This window comes from Lytechinus pictus, chromosome 7 (genome assembly GCF_037042905.1).
Source record: "Lytechinus pictus isolate F3 Inbred chromosome 7, Lp3.0, whole genome shotgun sequence".
Classification (NCBI taxonomy): domain Eukaryota; kingdom Metazoa; phylum Echinodermata; class Echinoidea; order Temnopleuroida; family Toxopneustidae; genus Lytechinus; species Lytechinus pictus.
Genome location: NC_087251.1, coordinates 6100128 through 6111056, shown reverse-complemented (window position 1 = coordinate 6111056; position 10929 = coordinate 6100128). Strand labels below are relative to the sequence as shown.

The window sequence follows — 10929 nt, the reverse complement described above, 5'->3', positions numbered from 1 at the left end:
TCTGATGTCTGAAAATGGGTGTTCTCTGATTCTTAACAAACATGTCCTTTTAATACATCACATTTATGTGTTGTGTTTTTTTTTTTTGCTTCATCATAGCTTACAAAAGTCAACTGTACATGTACAATACATGCTAATTAGCCTGTCACCAATATAATGAACCAGTTATTTTTTTTTGTATACAGCAATTACCCTTTCCTGCTGCATGCATCATGGTTATGACAACCTGTATGGCATTTTATCAGATAGGCCTATAGCTAAAACTTGCATAAAGAGATCACTGTTTTATTCTAATTTTGTACAAGGTTGGAGTACAGGCCATAAGGGTGTTGGAGTTGAGGCCATAAGTTCGAAGTCACAAGGCCATTAAGAATATTTTTAGTAATCCCCAAGATTTTAGAACTCCTGGCCTTAACTCCACAAAGGGTCCTGTTACATTAAGACTTGGAACTAGTGTAACTTTGCCATTATTGTATTAAACTGCCATGAAACCTGGATCATGATTGGCTGCTGAGTCCTGTTTCCATGGTAGTTGTTATAATGGTATAGTTGTAAGTCTTTATGAAACGGGCCCAAGACATGTAAGGTAAAAAATTGTGTTCTGAAAAAATCACTATTAGGATCAGGAACAGTGGAATAAGACTTTTTTACAGGCAGGTCTAACCATGTACAAAACTTGCAATACAAAAGCAGAAACAGGCAATTAGTTTTGTATCATATGAATAACAATGGAGGCCATTATTTATTCAAATTAGGAGATGTTGAAAATGAATCCTGGAGATACCTTCTTGGGATCACCTTATAAACTGAATGGGGTTTAAGCTTGTTCTTTGGCATTACTATATTCATGGAAGCCATGTTTGATATGGCTAGTTCACGACTAATATCACATATCGGGTAATCATGAATAGCATGTAACATTTAGGTATTCTGCATATGATGCACATTCCAGATAAACCAAGAATGTGATACTTATTCTCTATATTCTCAACTCTTGCATGTTGGTTGGCCCAAAATACATGCATTAGGCATGGATCTTAAAGAGCTGCAAAATGTAAAAGCGTTAAAAGAAGTTTTGATAAAGATTTGGTTCCCAGCAGTTCTACAACATTTCAACCCACAAAAGGAAAGATGAAAATGAAAGTGAAAATGAAAGTAAAACTGGATGTAAAAATAAGAATTATAATTTTTTGCTTTTGCATCAAAAGTATGGTTTTCTCGAGTACTTGAGGCTGGGAATGGCAACAGATATCAAGCATGACCCCCCCCCCCCCCATTTTATCCAAATGGAAAGGATTACTCTGTTAACTAAAAATGTACATAAATTACATTTTATTTTATACTCACTTGCAGAGTGCCATTAAAATGAACTACACCTCTTTGTTTACCCTTGTCACTCATACATCTGAACCAGACAAATATGCACACTACAAACTCTTTCAATGGATTTCATATTCATTTATTTAAATGTCTCTCTATAGATGTACAAATATATACAAGAATTAGCACATTAAACATGCTATTTATAATTAAACTTGACAACAATGTTTTTGTACACAATTTTCGAACAGGCTTTCCATTGCAATGTATATATATATCTCTTCTCTCATTAAATTCTGACGTTTTAAATCCTTTTAATTCAAAGGGGAAGTCCACCCTCTTGAATAATCAGAAAAATAAGAGAAAATATCAGTAAAGTTGGATAAAATCCACGACAGGATACTTGCAAGCTGCTCTATAAGGCGTAAATGTATCTTATTTTCCACATTCTGAAAATGCACCCCTTAACAAGTATTTGCGTGTGAAACCCTACCCTTAACAAGTATTGGAAACAAAACGATACTATTGGCAAGTATTTCCTGAATTGAACCCCTAAACAAGTACAGCGATATTTCAATGTTATGTCACAGACTCGGTTTTACCTTTACCTACATCATTGGGTTTAGTACAGCCCAACTCTTGATTTTTTATACCCTCGCAAATTTGACCCTAAACACGTAGCTTTCCTAGCGAAATAGATACCCTTTTTTCATTATTTCAGTGTTTTTGACGCCCTTATTACGTTACGTACGTAACGTGCCCTATCTTAAAAAAGACATCCTTTTTACATGTTTTTTTGGTCGCACATGGAATCCACATTCAATGTAAGTGGCCCCCCCCCCCCTGAGTGAGATAGATGGAATATTTCTGACATTGTGTTTGAGTGAAAATGAGATGGGGATTTGATGACAAGGAAGCGCAATGTGTGGTGTGAAGTTGATGGATAACAAGAATACAGAGTTGATTATGCAGATGCTGTGTTAAGAAATAGTGGTGAACTGGTTGGTGAAGGCAAATGGGGTATGAAGGCATTAACGCAGGGGAGAGATGATAGGCATGTTTTAAGAGGGGCTTTTGAATTCAAGGAGGAGACAGCCAAAGAAGCATGCAGAAGAAGAGAGTAGAAGGGGGAGGGGGCAATGAATTGTTCAGAAACGGTTAAGCGCAATAGCTGTGAGTGTGGGGGTGAATCTGGCTCTCCCAGTTTGATGGTGAGCAAACCTGGGTTTGAAAAATAAGAATTTGAAACATTCTCTGATTCATATCCCTGAGTATCATAAGTCGTAATTAAATAAAAATTCCCAATAAAATTTGAAGTAAAATCCTTAATAGCTGATATTCTTCCTTTGAAATAATTAGCTTTAATAAAGAACTTTAAAATCATCTATAGCAGTAAGGCTGACATTTAATCATTTCTATACCTTGACACTTGATGCTGTGAAATTACCAATACTTACATGTATGACAATTGCAAATGAGACATACCAGTGATACTTTTTCTACCAGAGGTTTCAATTGTACCATGGTACAAAATCATGGACTATGCAGAATTCTTCATATTATTACACTTTGCCAAAAGCAAAGGTGATTTTTCTTCATGCATGCAATAAAATAAGTGTAATTATGTACAAACATCTGCATAGCTTATGGTTTTGTACATGGTACAATTGAAACCTATTGAGAATATGTGCCTGACACAGAGTATATATGGACATAGATAAATATGCTGCAAAAATAAGAACCCAAAATTTCCTGCATGTGACTCAACTTTGATGTGTTTGCAACTCTGCAAGTTGAATTCAGTTACATGTACACCATAAAGAGGCATCCCTTGTTCTAAACTTCTCTCAAGAATAAAAAAGGAGTCAAACATGCCGTCTCTAGGGAAAATGATAATTCAAGTTTGATAATTTAGGCAATTGAAAAAAACCGTCCGGTTAAATTGTGGAATTAATTTTTATGCAATATTCTGAAACTCATCAAATTTTGCTATGGACAGAAACTTACAAATATGAAAAAGCTCTCTCTAGTAAATACATCCTGTTTAATTTTTATTCTTACATATTCAAGCCAAGCTAACATGTTCACTTTAAACAGATAGGACCAGCTCAAGAACTCAACTATTCACATAATTCCTGGATCCTTACCCTGGATAACATATTCACTAGAATGATTAATAATTTTCAGCTTCTTGATTCAACATTCATTTCACAATATTTGCCAAAAAAAACACAACTAAATGTTTATACACATACCAGTGGTCCTTTTCCTTTTCTATACATTCACTTTTAAATAAGGATTGTATGACAATATCACTTGAACATATTTTACAGCTACATGATTATAGTATCCTAATGCATATGGGCCTATGGCAGAAGATTCATTGTGTTTTTAAAGCTCTTTAGTTCCCCTTTTTAGTGAGAAAATCAAATATACAATGAGCTAATATGCAGCAAACAGATATTTTCATTGACTCATTTTTCATAATCAGCATGTCATATTAAAAAATTGTATTCATGGTTTTGCTTTCACTTCCATGTACAGAAAAAAGGGAAACATTTACTCTGGTCAAATAAATGAATTAATGAATGAAAACTGTAAAACCAGTGCTGCAGAAGTGTTGGCCTTGGCCAACACTTGTGCAGTTGGAACAATGTAAAGGAGAAGTTTAGTAACCTCAATCCATTCAACTTCCTCCACAAGAGTCCACAAATATAATATGATTCTTCATCTGGTGTATATATCCCTTTTACCTTTCATGAAGAAAAACCAGGTAAAGGCAAACATCATGGCAACTGGCTTTTCAATAGTTTCGTCCATCATGTGTCTTATTACATCTTTGCCTGATAGGTCAATAACCTCAATTTGTTCACCTTCATCCACTAATCCCCCACCAGAATCGACTTTCATTTGATCGGTAACTTCAGCATAAAACAGTGTCATCAATGCTCCATTCACACCAACTTCATTCCTGTACATAGATGTGAAAACAAGACTCGTCCATTAATAACCTACTCATGATCACAAGACTCATTCCAAAATCACTTTCCCAAACTTCAATGACGCCTGCAATGTATATATTTTGTACAAGATACCTGCAATAAAATTACATACATGCATGCATTAAAATTTGTGCTACACTTTTTTCACATTTATACAGTTAATAACAGATATGTGGTGTGGAATGTGTTTTTTACGATATTTTACGAATGTTTTTTTACAATCTTAATCAATCTCTCATGCATTGCACCTTCACTGAATATCTGTTCACAGATTTTATAATTTGATCAAATTGACTTTTTAGAAACTGCAAAACCACAAATTTTGTATGATTAATTGTTTCCAAAGGTCAAATTCATACACCAAATGCTTACAGATTGTAGCATCAGTATTTTTTTTTTCAAAATAAAAATAGTGAAACTAACCATAGTATTTGGTTGTTACATGAATCTATTGCAAGTATCAGCTGTAATACCAAAATTCTACTTTCTGTCCTTCATGAAAAAGAACCATGTGAATGCAAACATCATTCCCACTGGCTTGGTAATGGTCTCGTCCATAATGGTCTCTAAGGCATCCTGACCACTGATTTCAATAACCTCAATTTGTTCACCTTCATCCACTAATCCCCCACCAGAACTGACTTTCATTTGATCGGTAACTTCAGCATAAAACAGTGTCTGCAAGGTTCCCTTCACACCGACTCCAGTCCTGTGCATGATTACCAAATACAGTTCATTGCGCATATACTCTACTCATTTTAATTAGTAAAGGCTATATTTATGTCTTTACTGTACTCAAGCTTACTGTACTACATTAAAATGGGCAGTTAAATTTGCTTTAAACTTGGAATCAGACATTTACGGTTACAGACAATAATATTGCAAAAGTAGATTTTTAAAAAATTGCATCAAAGGAAGAATTATATTGAAAAAATTAAAGTCGTCATCATCATGATGTCTCTTCCTTGTCTTTCATAAAGAAGAACCATGTAAATGCAAACATCATTCCACATGGTTTAGCAATTGTCTCATCCATAATGCATTTTAAGGCCTCCTGGCGACTGAGATCAATGACCTCAATCATTTCGCCTTCTTCAACCAAACCACCCCCTCTGCTGACTTTCATTTGATCGGTAACTTCAGCATAAAATAATGTCTGTTCGGTTCCTTCTGTGCCTACTCCACATCTAGAAAACAGAAAATACATTTCACCATCATTTATTATTTTATATATTCAAGACACTAGAAAAGTAAGTTCAAGTGAAACTGCGTATGTCATAATCAAGTTTTCAATTGATACGACTAAACTAATTGTTCCATTTAATTTTATTGAAACCCCTCTGAATATACATTTAGATTGGTAGCTAACACTAAATTTGAAAGGTCACTCTTTTTCCATTCTAATTGTAAATTTTATTCATGAAGCAATGTCTTTTTTTATTAAATGTAGCTGTTATCAAATTACAGATAAATAAAGTGAATCAGAAACATAAAGGCCCAAATTCACAAAGGTGGTTTTGAAAACCCACGGTTGAGTCCATGGTTTATGCTTAATTTAGCGCGTATCGGGCTCGTGTATAAAAAATGTCCAATGCTGATGCGCGCTTTTGTCACAATGCGCCAAATTGACGCCTGTTACCATGGTTAGATATGCTATTTTATTCATGAGTCCACTGTTTGAAGAGTGGACTGCGTCAATTTGGCGCACTGTGACCAAAGCGCGCATCAGCATTTGACACATTTTATACACGCGCCCGATACACGCTAAATTAAGCGTAATTTATACATGAAATCTGCATAAACCATGGACTCAACCGTGGGTTTTAAAAACCACCTTTGTGAATTCGGGCCAAACAATTCTGTGTTTTCTAATGAAGAAATCAAAAGAATGCAGTATACAGGTCTGAATAAAGATAACATACATAGCTGAACTGTTTCATACTTAATCAGAGCTTACCTGAAACTTGTTATTTTCTTGAGGTTTTCCAGAGGAACTTTGTAACCTGTTTCTTCTAAGACCTCTGCTTGAGCCATCTCTGTAACATCTTTATTCTTGTCCATGATCCCTGCACAAAGTTCAATGCACATCCCTTCCTCTCCTTTATGCTTGGCAGTGTCCACTATTTGTCCATCAGTGAATGCCTGGATTTTGGCTGCATACACCGCTAAATGTAAGGAAATGAAAAGACTGGATCAGTTTACATTCAAAATATCTACCATTGTCAAGTTAACTTATTTTATCACCATGTTCCTCAGAATTTGGGCCTGTCACCTGCAAACATTCATACTTTAAGCACTTAGCCGTTATTGGTTTAAAGAAGAAAAAGAGAACATTCACATAGTGATAGCTTATGTAAATATACTAAAAAAAATTTTTTTTAAGTATTACCTGGTCTGAATTGCTTTACAACTGGAAATACATCCCTGTCCTTGTTGTATAGGAGAATTGCAATGCTGCAATAAGAAGACAGAAAATATATACATCTCACAAATCTAAGAATTATTTCCAACATTCTCCATATTATTTTGGTGAAATGGCAAGGCAATGATTGACAAAAATGAAAAAAAAGTCAGTTTAATAAATTAATATCTCTGTCTGTTCAATACAAAATATATACCCCACACTGGTATTACGAAGACATTTAATTCATATGATCCTATACCTACCGGTATTAAAAATCAAACATAGGATAATGGTGCTATTTTCACAGCTCAATTTCAGCATCAATGGATATTGTCAGATGGGCCTTGAGGGGAACAAAGGGGAAGGGGGCTGGGATAGCAGTCATCGCATTAATTAGAGAAGCAAAAGCATGCATCATAACATATATTGACTGCAAAAGCTTTGATGTCAAAGTAAAGTAGAAGTACATGTACTATCTTTTCATTTTTATCACGTGATGTTATCTCAAAAAACATTTAGGAAAGGTTTCCCACGGCAATTGCTCTACGCAGATGACCTGGTGCTGATCACTAAGAATGAACTAGGATTAATAGCCAGAATGTCTATATGACAAGCAGCCCTAGAAGGAAAGGGTCTGAAGGAAGTAAATGGTCATAACTCATTATATCTGCTAATACAGACAAGACAAAATGATTGTCTCTTGTGGGGTTACTTTCATACTAAAAGGGAGAATAACACAATTAAATACAGGGGCTGGATCCATGTAGTGATACCTCTGGTAGCATTTGTGTCAGACGAGTTGTCAGATATGATAACTTTCATTAAGTTTGATTGGCTGAGAAGCACTATTAGTAGGGCAACTGTCGGATAAAACACGACTTGTCGGATAATACGTCGCACAAGTCCTTTCATGAAATGCTCATATGCATGCAAGAGCCACCATAAAAAGGTGTCAATTTTCCTTTCGTCATTTCAAGGGTAGCCCCTTCAAAAGTAAACAAAGAAATCGTACATGTACAATGCTTGTATGAGAAAATAAGTGACACACAGGAAGTGAAACATGGGTGAAATAAACACTACTAGCTCATTGATGCCTGGACTTTTTGAGAAAGGAAATCTGAAGTTTGTGATGTAAAAAAAAAAAAAAAAAAAAAAAAAAACTTGTAAATCAATAGACAGGAATAATCTTCTTTTCTGGGGATTTATTAAACAACTTCTGACATTTGAATACCATAGGTCAGTGTAGTGAATGTAGCATATCAGGGTAGTCTACAGAGACTGAAGCTTTTGGTCTAGTAAATCAATCTGTGGAAAATGAAAGAGAATACTGGTTTCCATTTGTCTGTATAATATTGCGAATTAGTTGAATTTACAAACCTGTCATGTCCTTTGATGTAGTCCCATGTCTTTTTCACACCATCCTATATGCAAACACAGATAAAATACAAAAATAGAGACCAATGAGACTGTCACTGACATCTGGTTATCAAGAAAAACAACACTCTTCAATCAACTCAGCTAGCAGTCATACAATGAATGATTAATATTGTTTTCACTCTGGGCAGTTCATATTATCAACACTACAATCATTCCCATCTCAGAAAATATAATCTATTTTTTCTGTAAGAAAATACTTCAGTCATCATCACAAACCACGACAAAAAGGCTTGTACCGAAGGGGTCTGTGACGTTGTGTGTCATGTGGCGTTAAGGGAACCCATCCCCCCTGTTTGCCGGTTTATGCTTTGGAGTTTGGGCGGAGGGTGGGGTTCCAGTCAATGTGACGTGAACCAATCACCAATGCAACAGACTCAACGCACCCATCAGCAATACCAATGACCAATGAAATAATTCAAAGAAGTTAGAACATGAAAGAGCTTCCTAGTCCCACACATTTAATTTGGAATAATATTTAATCTTGGAATGAATTCAACTGTATATCAGAGGGGCATTTTTTTTTTTGGGGGGGGGGGGGCGCACTGTATCTCATTTTTTCTTCATCACAGTGTAAAACAAGGTTGATTCCTCCATGATGGATATACTTGTGGGATTGTCATTGAAAATTTGGAACCTACTGTCAAATTTTCCAAAAATTTAAATATAATAGTGCATGTGCGACACCACTGACTCATCCAATTGTTGTATTGTGCAATTTGTGAAAATAAACCAAAATAAAATGTAATAAATTTCTTTTCTTACTTTCAGCATTGCCTTTATGGCTGTGTGTTTGATTTTCTTATTCGAATCCACTTTTTTGTTGTGGACTTGTCATACAATAAATCAATTTCTACAGGAATCGTACCTGATAAACTTAAGATAACAAAAGTGATACCTGTATTCAAGTCAGGATCAAAAGAAATTGTATCAAATTATCGACCCATATCTGTCCTTACTGTCTTCTCAAAACTAATTGAAAAATGTGTATATACTAGGGTATCCTATTTTTTATCGTCTCATAACATTCTCAATAGTACACAATATGGATTTAGGGAGGGTCTCTCAACGTCATTGGCTTTAAATAAATTTACTCAAGATATCACAAATTCCATCGAAAATAAAAAATAAAAACGTAGGTATTTTCATCGACTTGTCCAAAGCATTCGACACCATTGATCATCATATTCTAAAACAAAAACTTTATCATTGTGGTATACGGGGAATGCCCTATCAGTGGATTGTGAACTATTTAACAAATAGAAAAAATTTGTCTCTGTTGATTCAATTAGTTCAGTAATGTTAGATATTGTTTGTGGGATTCCACAAGGATCCATATTAGGTCCATTATTATTTATTTACATAAATGATATTCAATGCTCTTCAAATATTTTAAATTGTATACAATTTACAGATACTAGTATTTTTTTACTCATAAAGATATTTCCTTTATAACCTACACTCTAAACGATGAACTCCGACCGAAATTTAAGCAATTGGTTAAAATGTAATAAATTAGTTATATGTCTAAAACAAATTTTATGGTATTTAGTAACATTAAGGATATTAAATTACAAATGAATGGATTTCAATTATTACATACAAATCATTCAAAATTTCTAGGTATCCGTATTGATGAACTAATGTCATGGAAATATCATATCGAAGATGTCGGTGTTAAAATATCTCAAGTTGTCGGTGTATTGTATTGCTTACGTCACGTTCTCCCGCCTAAAATACTTCTTTCCATTTATAATACCTTGTTTCTCCCACATATTTCATATTGTAACATTATCTGGGCTTGTTGTTCAAAATATCTTTCTGATAGAGTATTCAAATTGCAGAAAAGAGCGGTTCGCCTTATTTCCAATTCTCCATATTATTCCCACTCTGATCCATTATTTCATAAACTCAAACTATTAACTGTGTATGATATCATGAATCTACAAATTGGAATTTTTATGTATAAATGTAAACATCGTCTACACCCTCCTCATATTTCTGATATATTTCCCCTTAATCTAGATTTACATTCTTATGAAACCCGTTCTGCCAATGACTTTCATTTTCCAAAGGTTCGAACATCATATGCTAAATCCACTCTTTTATTCACTGGCCCTAAACTGTGGAGTTCCTTACCAAAAGAAATTAAAAACTCAGTATCCCTCCATTCCTTCAAACGTAATTTCAAAAGTACCTGATTGATACAAATTTAACAAATAACAGTAGAGCTTAAAAATCAAATTTATCTTTTTTTGTATTGTTTATGTCATCACTTAAGTTATCATTCTTAATTCTTTTTCCATACGTAATGATATTTGATTTTTTATGACTGTGTTGATTTTCTTAACTATTATTTTGAAAGTTATGAATGAGAGCCATATTCGCATGCTATATATTTTTAAGAAATGTCTATTTTGATATCACTTATCTGTTTATTTTATGTTGGGTGCCTGATTTTAAGACTTATTTTTATCTTCTTTGGCTCCCCCACAATAATGTACATTTCTTTGTATCATTTTTTAGTAACTCGGTTCACTTCCTTTCCTTTTCAATTATGTTTGTTTTCTATTTTGTACATATTTGTAATGTTTTTTTTTATTATTGTGGAAATAAATGATTTGATTTGATAAAAATGTTGAGAACTGTTATTCTTCAATGGATTTTGCTAAACCTTAAACTTAGAATCTAGTAACGTTAGATTGATGTTTGAGTCTCATAGAGAGTGTAAGTTAGACACAATAAAATAACAATAGGATCCCCCAAACT

General features: G+C 34.1%; 1 protein-coding gene across 1 annotated transcript; it reads right to left on the bottom strand.

Annotated features, from left to right (window-relative positions):
• Window positions 1-1443: 1443 nt before the first annotated feature.
• On the bottom strand, window positions 1444-8934 carry LOC129265578 (uridine diphosphate glucose pyrophosphatase NUDT14-like). The gene is made up of 5 exons (XM_064101345.1): window positions 8926-8934; window positions 8104-8147; window positions 6712-6776; window positions 6280-6487; window positions 1444-4291 (listed from the first exon to the last, which is right to left on the bottom strand). Exons 1-5 carry the CDS (start codon window positions 8932-8934, stop codon window positions 4048-4050), a joined length of 570 nt encoding a protein of 189 aa, XP_063957415.1. The 3' UTR covers window positions 1444-4047.
• Between the last annotated feature and the right edge of the window lie 1995 nt (window positions 8935-10929).